General features: G+C 43.0%; 1 protein-coding gene across 4 annotated transcripts in view; it reads right to left on the reverse strand.

Moving 5' to 3' along the window:
- Positions 1-17,709, reverse strand: part of ADPRHL1 (ADP-ribosylhydrolase like 1) — a 35,002-nt gene that overhangs the window by 9,014 nt on the left and 8,279 nt on the right. For 2 of the 4 annotated variants that reach the window (XM_062607028.1, XM_062607029.1), the window contains exons 3-7: positions 12,840-12,965; positions 9,885-10,025; positions 6,678-6,805; positions 3,910-4,042; positions 2,977-3,130 (exon numbers count right to left, since the gene is read on the reverse strand). In XM_062607028.1, the coding sequence (XP_062463012.1) occupies positions 2,977-3,130; positions 3,910-4,042; positions 6,678-6,805; positions 9,885-10,025; positions 12,840-12,965 (682 nt within the window). Of the gene's footprint in view, positions 1-1,773; positions 1,841-2,238; positions 3,131-3,909; positions 4,043-6,677; positions 6,806-9,884; positions 10,026-12,839; positions 12,966-17,709 lie in introns of those variants that run through there. The other 2 variants (XM_062607030.1, XM_062607031.1) reach the window with 2 other exon arrangements.

Consider the following 17,709-nt stretch of genomic DNA (forward strand, 5'->3'; position numbering starts at 1 on the left):
GGAAATGACCTAACATGGACTTCAGGCTCCTTGCCTCTCTCCTCCCTTGGAGATGCGGATTTTCAATGTTTTTAACGTGTATGATGCTGCCTCAATGTGCTGCTGTTTTCTGGAAGTGCTGCTGCATGGTTTTCAGTGGTAGAGAACAGATCACTTGGACCTCCAGAGGAGGCAAGGCCACCTCCAAAAGTTTCCTGTCTTCTTGGCCCACGAATAATTAAGATACATAAGACAGGCAGCTTAGTTATTTATTTATAGGTTCTTTGGTGACACTTATCATAGCAGCATCAGAGTGGCAACAGCCTGATATGCTAATGGATAGCAGTGCAACACTATCCTGCTGGCTGGCTTGTCCCAGGGAAACCTCTGCAGCAGACACCAGAGTGGAGGAGAGCCGACATGCCACGGCACAGGGAGAGGAGATGGCACTCTTCCCCAGCCCTGCCTATACCCTCCTTCACCAATGCACTCCTGCCTCCCCACTCTCTCAGGGGTCTGGAGGCTCCTGAGTTGTGGGGGGTGGTGGCATTCTATGGCATTTGCTAAAAGCATGCAGCTCCAGGATTTTCTGGCTTATTGTCTTTGGTGTGGAGAAGAGGTGGCCCTGTCTCTTGATCCTGAATTACATGTTAAATATCCAGCTACCATTCTGGGACAGCGCTCAGGACAGGAGCATGGGAGGAGGAGGCAGCATTATGGAGACTCACTGTTGGTTGGTTCTGGGGAAATGGGCATGACCCAGAGCACATGAGGTGTTGCATCTCATAGACTCCCTCATCCCTGCGCATCCAGCTGCTGCTCAGCTCAGTGTGTTGTTTGGTGCAACAACCTGCCCCTAGATAAGGAAGGCAACCAGGAGCAGACCTGCTTGCTTGGACCACTGCACAGGCCTTTATAGTGTTTTCACTGAAATGATGGCAAACACTGTTTGCCTCAAAAGCTCAAAAGAAGAAAAAAGGTGCTTTATAGGTTCAGTCTTTGGGAACCACCTTTCAAACTGTATTCTCTTATTTGTCTCTGAAACAAAACTTGATCATCCCAGCCTGGATAGAAGGTGAAGTGCGAACAGTTATGAATGATTTTCAGGTTGGAATTTTTTGTGATTTTTTTTTTCTAAAGGAAGAGGAAAAGCCGAAGTATTAGAGAAAATCCTACCTTATGCAGGATATGTTCTTCTCTCTTCTCTATTGCTGATTTTATTACAGGTATGCTAGAGGCATCCTAAACTAAAAGGAATGTTTTTAGAAAGCCTTGGTATTCTCTTAAATCAAAAGCTACTGACACAAATGCTCCTTTTGGTTTAACATATCTCCAAAGCAAACAAGAAAACACCTTGCAAAGCTGCCAAGAGAAAACATGCTAAACCAGCAGCATGTGAAGTAGCTCATAGTACGGAAAACCTTTTCCTACAGACATTGTCATGCAGGCTGCTATTCATAACAACAGGTATCGCTTCTCTTTCTGCCACATAATATCCCAGTGATGATTCCAGCAGTTGCTTACATGGAAAAAGGGATAGGAAAGTACTTGTGTATTTTTAGCTATCTTTTTAAAACAGTTCAGCAGCTGGAGAAAGATAGGAGAAACCAACACCATGTAGGCAACCACTCATGGGAGAGATTAGAAAGTGCTACTTCGACCTCAGTTTCTGAACTTCTGAGCTAAAGCATAGGGTTAAACATCAGGAACAAATTCTGTGCTCACTTCTGTGTCATTTCATTGAGGATTCCAGATTTGTGCCTGTGCTTCTGCAGGGGCATCAGAACCTCCTTCATCAGGGTCTACGGATTACTTTGTCTGCTGTGTGCAACTTTTAACTGAATCATATTTTGTTGGTTTTCTTGAAAAATAAAAAAATTAAAAAAAAAAAAGAAGGGAAAAAGAGAAAAAGGAAAAGAAACAAGAAAAGGAAAAGGAAAAATGAAAAAAGGAAAAGAAAAAAAGAAGTTGAAAAAATTGGAGAAAGGCAAGGTGAGTCAAGGCAAGGAAAAGGAAAAAAGGAATAGAGAAAATAAAGGGAAAAGTAAAAGAAGGAAAAAGGAAAGAGGAAAGAGAAAAAAGGTAAAGCAGTTGTAACTATTTTCTTCCTGGGGTTTTTGTGGTGTTCCGACTGGTGAAATATATCACAGCCTGACTGCTGACCTATTACAACTGCTAGAAGACCTCAGCCAAAAATTCTGATACTGATACAGCAACATAGAATCTGCTAAATCTAAAAATAAAGAATGATGCTTAGAAAATAGTGTAAGATTAATTTATTTACAAATATTTCAGCCAGTTATATTTTAAAATAACTTTTTTTCTGAAGACTGAAGAAGAATAAAAGCGTAATTCAGAAATTTTAGACACACTGGTGCTTTGATGTTCCTTGGGGGTATTTTTAGTGTTGGCTTTTCCTTTTCTGGAAGCTTCTAATGTAACAATACCTTGCACCACAGTGCTGATACAGGGATCAGTAGTTCATTAAAAGCTAATCTGTGAGACGTTAGATTTACAAGTATCACAGACACATTAGATTTGAGAACAAGGAGGAACACAGTGGTGAAAGGATTGTCAAATATACAGAGAATATCCCCATAAGTAGGTACTACCATTAGTTTTGCAGGAAAGCATTAGTTCTGAAAATTAATTTTGTACGTGTAAATGCTGGTCACAGCTGTTTAGGAAGTGGTATTATGGCAAGTTAGACTGAAATCAGTCAAAAGAGGGTTTATTTCTCTTTTTCCATTCGAGATTATCTCACTGATTTGGACAGTACCCTTTATACTTGGAAATCCCTACATCTGTAAAAAAAGCCCACAAAACTGTAAATATCAAATCAGTCTTGAATAATTCAGCAATCTTCATGCACACATGATCTACATACAGTCTTACAAACTAACTCTCAGCTAATTCCTTTGATATGAACATCAGTCAGTTATCTACAAGGTTTGATATAGTCTTTATAGAAAGAGAAAATGGCAGAAACTGCTTTACTTTTCCTCCATGGATAGTCGGTAAAGATTCTCGCCCAAGAACTCGAGCCTCTCCCTTTGCTCCAGGTCCTGGTACAAGCCTTTGGGGACCTTGCTCAGGCCATAAACCAAGCCATACAGGCAGCCGGCGATAGACCCAGTAGCTGCGCTTTCTCCTGCAGGTTTAAGCACAATTGCAATGCTCTCTTAGTGTCACCTTCACATACACAACCAAAACCCACGCTGCACACAGGAGGAAATATTAAGCTGCTGATGGAGCATGATGAGGGCACGCTGGGTCAGTCCCAAAGGTTTGCACCACCCCATGCCCTGTCTCTGGCAGTGCAGGTGAGGATGCCCTAGGGAAGAGAGAAATGCACCAATGCAAGCATGTGGTGATACCTTTGTGGCATGGGCTCCTGGGCTAAGGAGCTTATTTGGCGTGGAGAAAATCCACTCCAATGCAACAGCTCTTGCAAGCAGCTGGCCACTGTTAGGGAAAGAGGAGGGAAGAGTAGTTGAAAGGGGTCCCTGCTACACAGCAGACATCCTGGACTGGAGAATGTTCCTTCCTTCCTCACAGCACAGCAATGCACTGCACATGCTTTAAAACATCCAGCCATGGTGAGTAGCACTGATGCTGTGTGATGCCCGCAAGTTCATGCTTGCCAGGCTCTGCAGTGAGGGGCTGTGGACTCTCAACACCGTATCAGGGTGAGTGAGCGACACAGAGCTTCTGCAGAGGGCCCACGCCAGGCGGGGAGGGAGCAGGTGAGTCAGGGTTGGGGCCTTTCCCCCCACAGCTACACTGGCCCTCTCTAAAGCCCACACTGCTGCCAGCGAGAGAGTTATCTCTCACAAAGCTGCAGAAGAAACGGTGTGCCTCTAAGTACAAGGTTTTATATGCTGGGCATGGGGTGAGGGAGCGGGGTTGGCAGACACAGGGGATCCTCACCTCCGTGGAACATGGAGCGGTTGCAGAGCTCTGTCCAGTCTCCGCTGCAGCCCAGCAGGGCGTCGTAGGCGATCATGGGGGCATCATGGCCTCTTCTCCCCCCCCGGCCTTCGGAGCTCCATCTCCTGTATGTCTGAGGGAGAGATGGCGGTGTCAGGGTAGGGCACTGGAAATGGGGACGTGGGGCACATGGCTGTGACAAAATGGCTTCTCCCCTGCTGGGTGGGAATAGCTCATCTCACAGGGAAAAGGCACTAGGCAGCTGTGTTGCCTGCACTGCTGCCTATGGCATGGGGTAAGCCAGCACAGTGGCTGCTACCACAGCCTAGGTGATGCCTGAGGTGCAGGTATAAGCCAGCACCTCAGCTAATGCACCAAGCTCTCAACAGGCTAAGAAGTTGGCTTGACTTAAGCAAGCCAAGAATGCCAAAAAGTAGATCAAGAGGGATTCCAAGTTCACACCCTAGAAATTCCCAATTATTTTAAAAAATAGGGTCAATAAGGACTTAGTCAGTCCTCTTCCTGCCTCTTGGAAATATTCTCAACTCCCTTGTTTCAATTAGTCAGGCTTTATGAGGAGGGTGAAAAGTTCCGATTCAGTAATTTCTTGAGGGGATCAATTTCAGACTGTATTAACTCAAGCCCCATTCTCTGACTTTTTGTTGCCAAGCCTTTTTCCTCCTCTTCTACAAGCATTTGTTGAACAAAATGGAAAATAATTGGCAAATATAAGAAACATTTCCTCCCCAGGAGAGGGAAGAAGAGAAAAAAACCCAAACCCACTGTAAGGTTTGCAAAAGAAAATCAGATTTTCTCTAGAGAACTCACTGTTTCCTGCCCCAGATTCTCAAATTAACTCAACACTGATAAATTTATAGTAAAAACCCCCAACTTTCCTGTGAAGGAAATGGGCAACTTTATTTCCAGAAATTTAAGTTACATAATGATAAATTGAATAGCTGCTTGGCTGGCTCTTGGCTTCTGCAGCATGTATGAAGTGTCAAAGGGTTTGCATTTCTACCTGTTCACTTTCATCTCTGCCCTTACATACTTGGTTGTGGGTTATTTACACATATATATCAAACAGGCAGAGCTGGACTAAAGCTTCCCTCTGCTACTTCCTTTTTCTTTTTGCAATATAGAGAATTTATGTCTTTATGCTGTCCTCTGCCACATGCAAACCTTCCAGCCTCACTGCTGCAGTTCGGATGTTAGTGGAGCAGTACTGACACACATGTAATACCACCAAAGGCAAGCAGACTAAGCATGGAGGTGCTATTCTGGGCGCACGGGCAGGCAGCTCAAGTGTCACTCCATTTAGCCCTTCAGATCGCTGATGCTCTGCACACATCTGACGTCATCTCGCCTTGCTGAAACAGCTTTACACTAGGGATAGCTGTCCTTGGGACCAAGCCTGCTGGACTTAACTGCACCAAGGCAGCATTTCTCAAACTTTTCAGAAATGCAACCTCCTTTCAAGTTCTGTGCCTCTGTGCAGCCCTGTGATGGGACACCAGCCCAGCTTCCCTGGAACGGGCAGGTGAGGACGGGTAGCTCTGAGTGCATGGATGTGGGTGTCAACATGCAACCCCTCCTGATGAAGGCACTGAGCTGCTGCCAAGTCCTGGAGGTAGTTCACACATTCCCTCCTTGCTGTAAACTCCTGCAGACGGTAATTACAGCTGCCTCTGACTTACTCACCCTCCAGGAGGTGACCTGCTGCTGGCTAGCACTCCCTTTCCAACTGTTTTGTTTCCTTTTCTGGGTCCTTTCACAGGGCTGGGTTAAGCAACTCCATCTTAAGGGAGGGAGCTCTTGAGAGTCTAACTGACCTGGATGACTTTGGTTTGGTTCCTCCCTTGTTTTGTAGCACACTGTGTCCAGCATGGGAAACTGAGCAGGGGGAGTGATTTGTCTGCAAAAGCAAAGCTGATCCTGTCTGCCTATTCACTATGTATCTAGCATGTTCCAAGTGTGTATCGCTGAAAAAGGACTTACCCTACACTGGCCCATCTTGCATTTAAACATTCAAGAAGGGGTAATTTGTTATCCCCACATCTCTAGTTATCCCTAAATTTAGGATGCATACCTACTTATACAAAATGTGCTTTGATGTTTAGCATTTCGACGTGTAATTCAGAAAGCTGTTAACACCAGAGAAGAAGACACCTTATTTCTCTTGAGTTAAGAAGGTATAACCAGAAGACATAAGCCAAAGGACAGATCATGTATGCTATAAAATACTATCCCATGCAACGTGATGAAACACCATCTCTCAAGACACTTAAAACGAGCCTGGGCACAGCCTGCCTTGGCAGAGGATTGCTTGGGGTGGCTTTCTTCTGTTCAAAGGACCACAGCCAAGTCCAACTCCCAGTACCTGGGGGATTTCTGTGGGACTAGGGCCACAGATCCATCAGGCTTTAATTAGAGCTCCTGGCAGGACATTTGCCTTTTTCACCTTCTAACATGGCTTATGTTTTGTACCTGCTTTGGTCATCAACACATCTGGCCATTAAGCCTGCCACTCTGCACTTTTTCCTCCCATCACAGCAACCTCAGGACTGGTGCAATTGCTTTTTTATGCTAACACATATCTGAGTCAAGAATGGGAGTTGTTTTTTTTCTTTCTTGAAATTTTAGAAAACAAATAAAGACATCCTGGCAACTCTGACACTGGAAACAGTTAAAAAAACCCTGTTGTGTCCCTTGGAAAACACCTCTCCCATTTTAAAGCCTTCCTGAGTGCTTTTTGAAGTTGCAGTTACCTTTTCTCTCTCCTCTGCATCATAGTTGTCTGGAAAAACAGGTTTATTCTGATTTTCATTGTTGATTTCTCTCTCCTCCAAATAAAACTGCCACTTGGCTTCGAAGTAAAACCAGTGCTCCTGATATTCTGAATGCAAAAGAAATCAGTGATACAGGATTTCATCTCAGCAACATTTTCAGTTCTACTTTAATAAATTTTTGAAGAAAATTACAGTATTGAATGACCTGAAAAAGTAGGTATTTTGAAGTAATGTACATTAAGCAGTCATACATACTAAATATATGTTTTAATATGGAGTGGAATATCTAACTGGAAACAAAAGATGTGAATGAAGAAAATATTTTCAGAATCTCATGCTATTTTTATGGTATATTAAAATTACATTAAGTTACATCAAGATGAGCTTTTTAGAGAACTTACTGAGGAACACTCCAAGGAAAAGTTGAGAGTTGACAAAAAAGGAGGAAAACCCCCCAGTTCTATGCCAATTTTTTTGTATTCCTTTACTATGATTAAAGAATATCTAAAAGAGCTTACACATACTAAATACAAATTGCCTCTTAACTCAGTTGTCAGTTGTTAATCACATAATTTCTTCAGTATTTCTGTTCTGTTTTCACAGGATTTCTGTGTGATCTTTCAGGAAAAAGCAGATAGAAAAGCCCAAAATTTCCATTACATGTATTATAAGTATGAAATATAGTACAAAAAAGGGTAAATAACACACACCTCTTCTGTCTGTGCCCATAGACATAAGCCTATTTTAATAACCATAGGTCTTTCTCCTCTTTCTGTCACTCTTAAAAGAGCATCTCTAATCATGCTTAACATTGTGCATGTAAATAGTATGACTAAATTCAATTCATTTTCAAGCCAGTGCTCTGGTTCAACCTTTTTGTAAAGGCTTTAAAGGGTGTGTAAGTCACACTGACCTCGTAAGCACATAGACAAACACCCATCTGCAGAAATGAGGCCTGAGTGAAACCCTGCCTCGGAAGCTAATGGGGGTAAGGAATTAGGAATCAGTGAAGTGGACCAGACAGCTAGGTAAGCCAAGGCAAACAAGTAATTCAGTATGGGACTATCAGTGTAGTTTGAAATGAAACTGAGTATTGCTTCTTTTTCCCTGGCTCTGTCCTGCTTGGTCGCCCAGTTATGTGCTGCAAGTGGCTGAGGGGCATGCACACAACCAGACCGTTTCTCTGAAGGACGTAATCTGGTTTTGTTTCTTTTCCTAAAATGCCACATGGGTGATCCTCTTTGGCAATTAAGATCTTTAAAGAGGTTTAACTCCATGTAAAAAAATCCAAGCTGCCTTCTGGGACCTGATACTTTCACAGTGTTGCCAGTTCCCCAACCCCAGACAGGGATGAGCCTTCAACCACATTCCCGATAGTGCCTGGGAATGCTTTTCTCTGAGTTCATGGTCTGATTTTTCCTGATTGCAGTGAAGCCATTCACTAGAACAGTGAAAACAGTGGGATGTTTAGAAAAACAGTGAATGCGTGTTCACAGCTATCAGGCCAAGGGAAGCATCCTGAAGAAAAAAGAAGTTACACAAAGAAAACATTGGTTGATGTAAACAACTGGTTGAAGTAAACTACTGACACCCACTCCAGCAGCTGGCTACAAGACTGCTTTTAGAAATACAGGTGACCTGGCAGGTTCCTTTCTTTGTGGGGTTTGGGTTTTTTTTTATTATTTCCTTCATGACCATAAATGATAAATACCTCAAAAAATAGTGCCTTCTATGTAGCACCTCAGCAAGCAAGGATGAGGGATTATTCCAATGCACAACCTCAGAAACAGAAGGATCAAGAGGTTGCAGGAGAATTTTCTTGCACAGATGACCTGTAGCATATTCAGAAATTCCATGCCACCAGCCTTAGTAAAGCTCTATCCCATCCCTTGAGCACAGCCTGAGACAACAGTCACATTCATGTCTATGGGACTATCTGGCAAGTAATTGCAACTGAATATCAGAGAGGGGTGTTGAGTCAAGCCCTCTGCAACCGAACACTGTGTGTCTGTTATTCACTGGGCATAATGCAGCTAAAAAGAGTTTCTAAAACTGGAGGACATTGGCAGGATTTCTTTGCAGGACTTCTTCACCAGCCAAGGAGCTGAACTTTAGTGCAGGAGACTTTTCCCACTTCCAAAATAGGACAAAACTCAACAATACGGGCAAGAGCCGGAGAGCGTGCCTCGGGAGCCCAGGACGCATACCTCCATGCCGAGGGGTCCTGCCCGGGTGGAGTGACAGGGACCTGCTGCAAAGCCGCTCAGAGAGGAGCTCGTTTACACTAATCCTGCACCTGCTCCTCATAGGTCTCGGCTAAAATAATCCTGGTGCACCATGAGGCCTAGAGGAAAACGTGGGGTCTTTCAGAAAGGCTCCCTGGTGCGCCTTCCAGATTTTAAAGTGGCAGCTTTCCTTCCCAGGTAAACCTCCATTTCTGAGTGCTTGTCAGCAGATTTCCATTGAATTCAATCTTTCTCAACAGCCCTCCTTTAACAGATAAACCTCTTTCCTCCATGTTTTAATGCGATGATAATTGTCTGTTCACGCAGGTTTCACTGTTACAAACACATCACTCCCTGGCAAGAGGAGACTAAAATACCTTTGCCCTGAAGATGACATATATTAGTAACATAGCTATATCAAGTTCAATAGTTGTGTTGCACTCAGTTGTTTTAAGTCAAGGGTAAAACAGCTTGAATCTTAAATATTTGTTCAGAAAAGCAACAAGTCAAATCTGAATTTGTGGTCAAAAGTTAACACTTGGTCAGGGGGCATCTGCAGGGGAACTTTTCCTAGCAAAATGAGAAATGTCAGAAATGAGAAATGTTTCTTATGGAAAATATTGAACTGTGCTAATTGATGGGAGCTGAATAATTTATATCTCAGCAGTCAGTTCGCCTAATAAGCCAGTAAATATAATCTCCTCCCTCCCCTTGCACAGCAATCTTTGAAGACTTCCTAAAAATAAAGCTGTGCATCATCATTGCTATTTCTCTTTGTATTTTTGCCACCTATATACCAGGCAATTAACAGACAGGAGAAGAAGAGGCATCACCTGTGAAGAGCTTACAGTCTGAGCAGAGAAAGCAGCAAAATGGAGAGACTAGGAAGTGATGTTTCTTCAGTGTCTATCTAGCTGAACATAGCTTTAAGAAAATAGCTCTTTAGATTCAGACATGTTACCTGCCATGTGGCGAATGGTCTTCTTGCAGTATTCCTCAGCCATCGGCACAACCTTCATCATCTCTCTTCCCCACTGCGCAAGGGGTTTCCCCTGTATAGCATATGCCACAAAGAGAGCTGTGCACAGGGACCCTAGAAAGCCTGGAATTCATAGATAACTGTGATTACCAATGTGCAGTATGTGCCTGTAACATCCCTGTCACATCCCCCATAAATCGTTACTGGAATGCTTCATGGTTGTTGGGTAGTTTAACAAATATACATAACCTACCTCTGCTCATGGCATGTTGAGGTTCTTGCCTAATGTGTGGTGTCTGTTGGTTTACAACTTAGTTTACATAAAAGGGAGCTCCTGTTCTCAATGGTGTAACATGAGAGAAATCAAGGTAAGGGTCAAAAATAAGTATGATCAACTAATGTGATACTGAAAATCTTCTAATTGAAGTCATGTGAAATACATGACTTGTGCAAAGTATTTCAGTTACAAGCTGTATCAGCTTGCTTACAGATTCATCCAGCACAAGGGATGTGGTTCTTAGATCTAACAGTTGTTTCTGGCTCATTTTATGCTAAGGGGGCACAAGTCCATGTCTTACTTGGACAGTGGCTTTTTTCCCATGTCTCTTTAGAGGAAAGAAACAATAATCCAAATAAGACATGCTGTCTGCCTGCCTAATTAGGTCAAAGTCTTCCACTTTGGACACAAATATACTTAAGATGAACTTTCTGTTGATGGGCACTCAACACTTCCATGACATCAAACACAGAGGGCCTTGTTTTTAATATTTGTTTGTGCTCTTGGCATTCTCTCAAAGACAACAAAACCAATCCATGGAAAAGAAGGTTAAGAAAACAACTCAGTCATTTAAGCAAGCCCTGGGTGAGTGAAGTATTGATGCATATGCTCCTTGCCATGCAGGAGTCCAAAAGCATTCACTTGTGCTTAGAGGTAAACACGAGCTTCACGTATTTTGCTGAAGATAAAACTTAATTGTTTTAGGAGGTTACAAATCCAGATGAGACAATTACTAATCTTTTCTGCTGTAATGCCTGCAATACTGAATCAAGCCCAAGGTACATCTAACCCAGAAAGAATCTTTCATAAAGAATAAAACCCCAGGTTGAGCAAGCTCAAAGGGTCTCACTCGAATAGACAGCATCTACCCCAACTGCAATAAAGATCCTTGAGTGCTGCATTAAGTGTGAGGATGGCAGGGGAGGGCTTAGAGGGTGATGCAAAGGGCTAGCAGGAGGGAGTGGGACAAGCCAGTGCAGAGGGTGGTAGAGATTGGGGTGTGCCCAGAAGTTTTTGGGGGGACTCACTGTGTCCTCCTGCCCACTCCCCATGTAGCTCCCTTACCCTGCTGCTCTTGCTCTGCTCTCCCTACTCACTGCAGCCCTCACACCAGGTAAGAAAGCAAGATCCAGCTGTGGTCTCTTGCTCTGCAAATAATGCCAGTGTGGAGTGAACCTCACTGGTTTGGCTTCTCCACTCCCCAGAACTGCTAGACTAGCTTATGGGCAACTTCAATTACACAGCTTGATTGTTTTTAGCAGTGACAGCCTTTCTCATCCACTTGCCTGATCCTCTTTGAAGCAAGATGTATCTGTGGACTTTGTAGCTGCCAGTAGCATCAAGATCTGTGGCTTAACTACACACAACACTGGGAAATATTCCTTTTGTCTGGTTGCTTCAGTCCTGACCAACATGTCAGTTGAGTTTTGTCTTCAAGTCTTTGAATTATGGGAGTCACAACTGGCCTTTCTCTGGCACCTTTCAATTCATGGTAGTGAAGTCCATGGTGGGCCTTCCACCCTGCTCCTTTCTGACTCCCTGATGTGCCACTTGTCTCCCAGCTGAAAACTCCTTCTGGATGTAATTTCTCCTTATATGGAAGGTGTTTGACAACTTGGGTGCTCCTTGGTGCCATTTTCTGGCTCTAGTAAGTTCTTACTGAGGGGGAAACCCAGGCTGCAACCAACTTACTGCTGCTAATGCAACATAGAATCATAGAATCATAGAATAGTTAGGGTTGGAAAGGACCTTAAGATCGTCTAGTTACAACCCCCCTGCCGTGGGCAGGGACACCTCACACTAAACCATCTCACCCAAGGCTCTGTCCTGGCCTTGAACACTGCCAGGGATGGAGCATTCACAACTTCTTTGGGCAACCCATTCCAGTGCCTCACCAGCCTTACAGTAAAGAACTTCTTCCTTATATCCAATCTAAACATGGGCTTTATTGGCTTAATTATACTTTCTGCTTCTCTTTCAAATCTTTTCCTCTAATTTTATGTCATCCTGATGGTTTTTGTGGCTGCTTCACAGCACTGTGTTGAACGTGTCACCATTCATTATGCTTTTATTTATTTCTGTTTAAAACAGATAGAATGAATACATGCTTTTGTAGCATAAAATTATCTGAATGGCAGACCTGAATATTCAGAACAACATTAAATCTATTTGTTTGTGTTTTGTTTAGAGAATATTTCATCCTGTGTTTTGAAATACGAGGAGTTAGTTTTTCTGGGGGTTTTCTACCTTTACCTACGGTGATTGGATAAGACAAACCCTATCAAGAGGAAAATGTTGTTATCCTTTGAACCATAAACTTGCATGATAACAGGGAGTCATCTAGATGTACGTGAGTTCTAAATTTAGATCAAGGCAAGTGATATGAGTATGGTCTGGACAAGACAGGTTGTGTTTGGTTGTTGGGATTTTTAGGAGGGAAAGCTCCAACACCTGAGGTTGTTCTCTGCATAATATACACACAAATATATAAGCTGATAGAAGTAATATGTACATTTATATGTTGTCCAAAATTCAAATGGAGGCATTGAAGTCTGCAAAGCAGAAGAGGCTTAACCAGGTGAAATCGCAGGGCCCTGGTAGTCCCTGCAGAAGCAACAAGCAGCCTTAGGGGCTTCAGCTGGTAAATCAGTGGATCATACCTGTAGGATGGTTATGAGTCATTCGTCCGCATTCAATGCTCACTTCAATAAGGAACTCCAACTTTTCTGGCTGCCAGTACCGCATCCCTAAACACATGGCTTTTGTGGATGCTCCAAATCCAGAACCTAAAATAAAAAGATAATGCCAAGCATTTAAAAGGAGACTAATAATACACAAATATGCTGGTAGAATGTGAAACAAGCACATTTTATTTATTCAAGTCATGTGTGGGAACTCCTCAGGCATGGGAAATGAGTTTAAAGTTTTGAAAGTTTTTTGCAAGGAATTTTGCTTCTACACAGTCATTCTGGTTTTACAGGGGTATTCCAATATTCTCAGGTGCTACAAAGAGCGTAGTGGGTTCAGAAAGCAGTGTGTTCTCTTGTCCACATTGCTTGCTTGATTCAAACTCTCATGCCATCTTTACTCTTTCGTGGCTGACACTGCTTCTTTTGCTTTCTCCAGATGCCAGCACTAGAAACAGAAGTTTGAGAAACAGATACACTTTTACTACGCCCTTATTTTAGTAGTCTTCATGCTGAAAGCAGGCAATTAAAACTCTTTGTATGACTATCACAGCTGATCTTACAATTTTAATTCATGTTTCAGCCTAGAGAGCCCCACAGGTAGTTCACAAAATTGTTTCTGCTATGTACAAAAATAGTGTGTCCAAAACTAAAAGAAATTAAAAGCTGGAGCCAACTCCTTCAAAGTCAGGCAATGACAGAATGGAAGTTTTCCATGCAAATTGAATTTAGTGTACACACTCATTAGGCTATAGCCTGCACTTACTAAGCTTGGTCTTCAGAATTTCTGCCTTGTGCAGCACAGAGTTTATTTATTGAATAGCTAATTCAGAATTTCTTTTAATCCTCAGCATTCAGTGCATGATCTCAGGTGTTGAACTTTCAAACATTTAATTGACTAGAGAGTTAAATTTGCTAATGAGTTTCTTTGCAGTACTTATCACAATAAAGTTTTAATGAGCTTATCTTCACAAGGCACCAGTGAAGTGGTTATCTCCTCTTTGCAGCTACCAAGCCAATACCCAAAAAAGCATTAACTGGTTGCAGGCCCCCACCCTGAGATGGATAGGGTTCGATTTTTCAAAGTACTTGGCATTTTTCAGAACTGTCTTTGCTCAATCACACTTCCCAGTGACCTTGGATATAGCTGAGACCAATCAGCATTTCTCTACTTGGTCCCTGGAAGATAAGGGGCATATTTATGCCTCCTAATTTTAGCCTGGGTGGAACCCGTGTTAGGAGCATAGTCTTTCCCAGATAGGCAGCATGGAGAAAGGCTGTATCTCCATTTGCCAGTATGAGGGCATAGTGGGAACAATTCATGGGCCAGAGTGAATTGAAGCAACAGATACCAAAGAGCCAGAGTCAGGGCTTTTAGTCACCTATCTTGAGAAGACACCTTAGCTGCTCTCCTGGGCTATACCTGCTATGGGTGCACAACACCAGCAGCTCTCTTGGAGCACTGCTTGCTGTTGAGTATCATCCCAAGTGACTCCAGCTCAGATGTCCTAAGATGATGAATATGATCGAAGTATTTTAGTGGTGGTGTCAGGAAGCATTACTTCAAGCCAAAATAAAGCCTGAACCAATCTAATATAAGACACCGATCTCCAGGTGCAATACAAACCAACTAGGACCAGAATTTCTCTCTTGAGGGAAGAGCTCTTCTCCCTGGAGAGCAGCTGTCCTGAGTGAGCACCCTGGGTAGATGATCCAATTAGTTTAGCTGAAGACATTTCTTCCCTTTCTCCTCAGAGTCTAATGTGCAAATTTTGTGTCCAATAACTCTTCCAAAAGGCCAAACACCTGATAACTGTGCCATGAAAGGCTTTGCAAAATGCCATTTTATTCCCTGCAAGCCCTGCATCCTCATCCCTCACTAGCCTTCCTGATAACAGTGAAAAGGGCCATCTCCAGAGCACTTTTGGCCACTGCTCCTGAAGAAAAGGCTGTATTTTTGTTCAGCAAATTATGTGTTTGCTCCTGTAGCTCACATATGCTGCAGCTGTAGCACCTGGTTATAAGGAGACAGGAACAGATCAAACTGTCTGCTTATCCCACATATCACACAGAAATAACAAGGAAGAGTTAAGAAAGAATCCCAGTTTTCCAGAGCACCAGTTAGCTTAACTAGGAGAACATATCTTCCCCTGCTTGCAAGACCAAGTCTTCATTAAACCACCGCCATGCTCTGCTGCCACAGAGCATTGGGTCTTCTTCACTATGCAGTCCTGGTTCCTCCAAAGGACATAATCCATGCTGGTTATCCAGGAGGAAAAGATGTGGTGCGATACAGAGCTGCTAATTAAATACTATCTCGTAGTATATCTGAAGTGGGTGATGCACTACAGTAATCTGACTGCTGGTCTGAAGGAGCTTGCATTTACAAACTCATTGTGTTTTCTCAGTGTAGGAAGTCATATTAGAACCCTCTGCAGACAAGCAAACTCAGTAATGAAAAATATCATCACATGCAGTAACATTAAGCCTAGACAGGGCTTCAGGTGAGTAGCAGCTGTTAGCTCCCATGTCTCAGTATCTACCATTTGAATCGATGAAGTAAGGGACAGTGAGACTAGTTCAAGCAACAGGTGAGATGTGTGTAAGAACATAAGGATTGTCCTCCACAGTCAGACCAAAGGTTAGCCTAATTTACCATGTCTGACAGTGGCCAAGGGAGAGGATGATGACAGCATGATGAAACTAACCCTTTATACTGATGCTGACAATTTGCCTCCCTGATCCAGAAGGCTGTTGGTCTTTCTGCTCAATAACCTTTGAAGGATTTCCCTTGGGTGAGTTTGTCCGGCCCTTTTTTGAACTGTAACACGAACCCTTTCATGAACTGTAACATCTGCAAATTGGCATTGGAAAATGGTTGTGCAGCTTAACCTGGTGTTGTGTGGAGAAGTCCTTCCTTTTGCTTGCTTTAAGCTCATGACCTGCCAGTTTCATTTGAAGTCCCTAATTCTTGTGCTGAAGGAGACAGTGGGCTTTCTCTGTTCCTACTCATGTTGCCCACATTATCTATCACTTTAAAGATCTGTATCATACTGTCTCAGACATCACAGCCTATGGAAGCAGTTTTTTACTGATCAAACCATAAATCCTTATATTCTTTCCAGTTCTCTTACATACTTTTGGAGGGAGGGACAAGATTATATACAGTAATCAAGAACAGCAGCTATGGATTTATACAGTGGTGTAAACATATTTTGTGTTTCGCTGTGTGTTCCTTTCCCAGTCACTTCTAAGCATCTATTTGCCTTCTGGCTCTTACTGAGCACTAAAGCAACGTTCTTGTATAACTACTGTAGCTCCACGATCCTTTCATCCCTTCCCTGCATAGTAACTGAAGCAGCAACTGCAACTATGTATATAAAATTAGGTTCCATCCTTCCTTTATGACTTTTCATTCACCTGCTTTGCATTTGGTTCTGCTAGTGCCGCACAGTTATTCCTCCCTATGAGCATCTTCCACGGATCTGCATCACATGAAATTTGATTTTGCCAACCCACTATACTCTTGCATTTCTGGATACTTTGTGGACACGTTGAACACAGAGCTCCAGCACAGGTTCCTCCTTCTCTATGGGGGAGGCAGACTGCAATCTCCAGCTCTTCATTTTCTGTCTTTTAACTGGTTGTCTGTCCTTAGGAGAACCTTTCCACCATCCTGTACCAACTTAGTGCCTCATCACTTAGTGCCTTTGGTGAGGGACCTTGTTGAGAGTCTTTTGGAAATCCTAACAAACCATCTTCACAGTGTCTCCTTTTTCCTCCTGTTTATTTGCTACTTCATAAGCTTTCTAATAGGATTCTGAGGTGTGACTTATTGTCACAAAAGCTGTGTTGACATTTCCTAATTACATAATTTTCATTCATGCACTAGATTAATCTCTTTTAGTCTGTAACACCTCAGTGTGCTTCTCTTCACTCTACATCTGTGGAATAACAAACATCATAGAATCATATAGAATAGTTTGGTTTGGAAGAGACCTTCAAAGCTCATCTATCCAGCCCCCCTGCAACGAGCAGGGACATCTTCAACTCAGATCAGGTTGCCAAGAATCTGATGGCTTCTAAGCCCTGAAAAGGGTGTCTTTTCTGACTACAGACCTTTCTGCATGAGAACTTAAAGCCTGGTACCTTTATGTCCTGTCTGTCTGCGGCTTACCCTTCTCTTCATTTTTGTTCCCCAGCCTTCTGCACTTTTAACCCACACTTTTTCCCCATGGTTCTCTACCAATGCCACCACCAAAAAGGCACCATTCTCACGTGCTACTAGGAAGCCCAGCAGCTGCTCCAGTAGGTGCAAATAAAGACCTGCTTAGATGCTGCAGCCTCAGCCTGCAATACACACAGTTCAGGGTAGACCCATCCTGCCATCTGACTGGCCTTTCATGATGGCTCTGAAGGCGCATCTCTAGCTCAAGGGGTACCATCTCACCCAGATTTCAGTTCCAGCTCTCACACATCAGCAATTCTCTTCTGAACAATTTGAGGCTTTGTCAATGGAAAAAAATCTCTTTACCATGTCTCAGAAACAGCATTCATCTGCATTGAAACTTTAAACAAATGCTGACAGAAAAAGAGACAAACGGTAGTGAAAATTTTACACTTGAACTTATCAACATCATAAATTAGAAACAAGCTCTTAAGATGGAAGGTGGACAGCCTTGGGCAGGTCTTCTGGCAGCTGCAGGAATCTTACCAGGCTTTAACATAATTCTGGATAGCTCTGCAATGAGTGTGGCAATGAGCACAACATGAGATGGCAGAGACACACAGGACAGTTTGACTTGAGAACTCAGTGTGCTGACTACACCCACAAGGATGTGAG

This window comes from Pezoporus occidentalis, unplaced genomic scaffold (assembly GCF_034315485.1).
Source record: "Pezoporus occidentalis ecotype Australia unplaced genomic scaffold, CSIRO_AGI_Poc_V1 ctg99, whole genome shotgun sequence".
In the NCBI taxonomy this organism is placed as follows: Eukaryota; Metazoa; Chordata; class Aves; order Psittaciformes; family Psittacidae; genus Pezoporus; species Pezoporus occidentalis.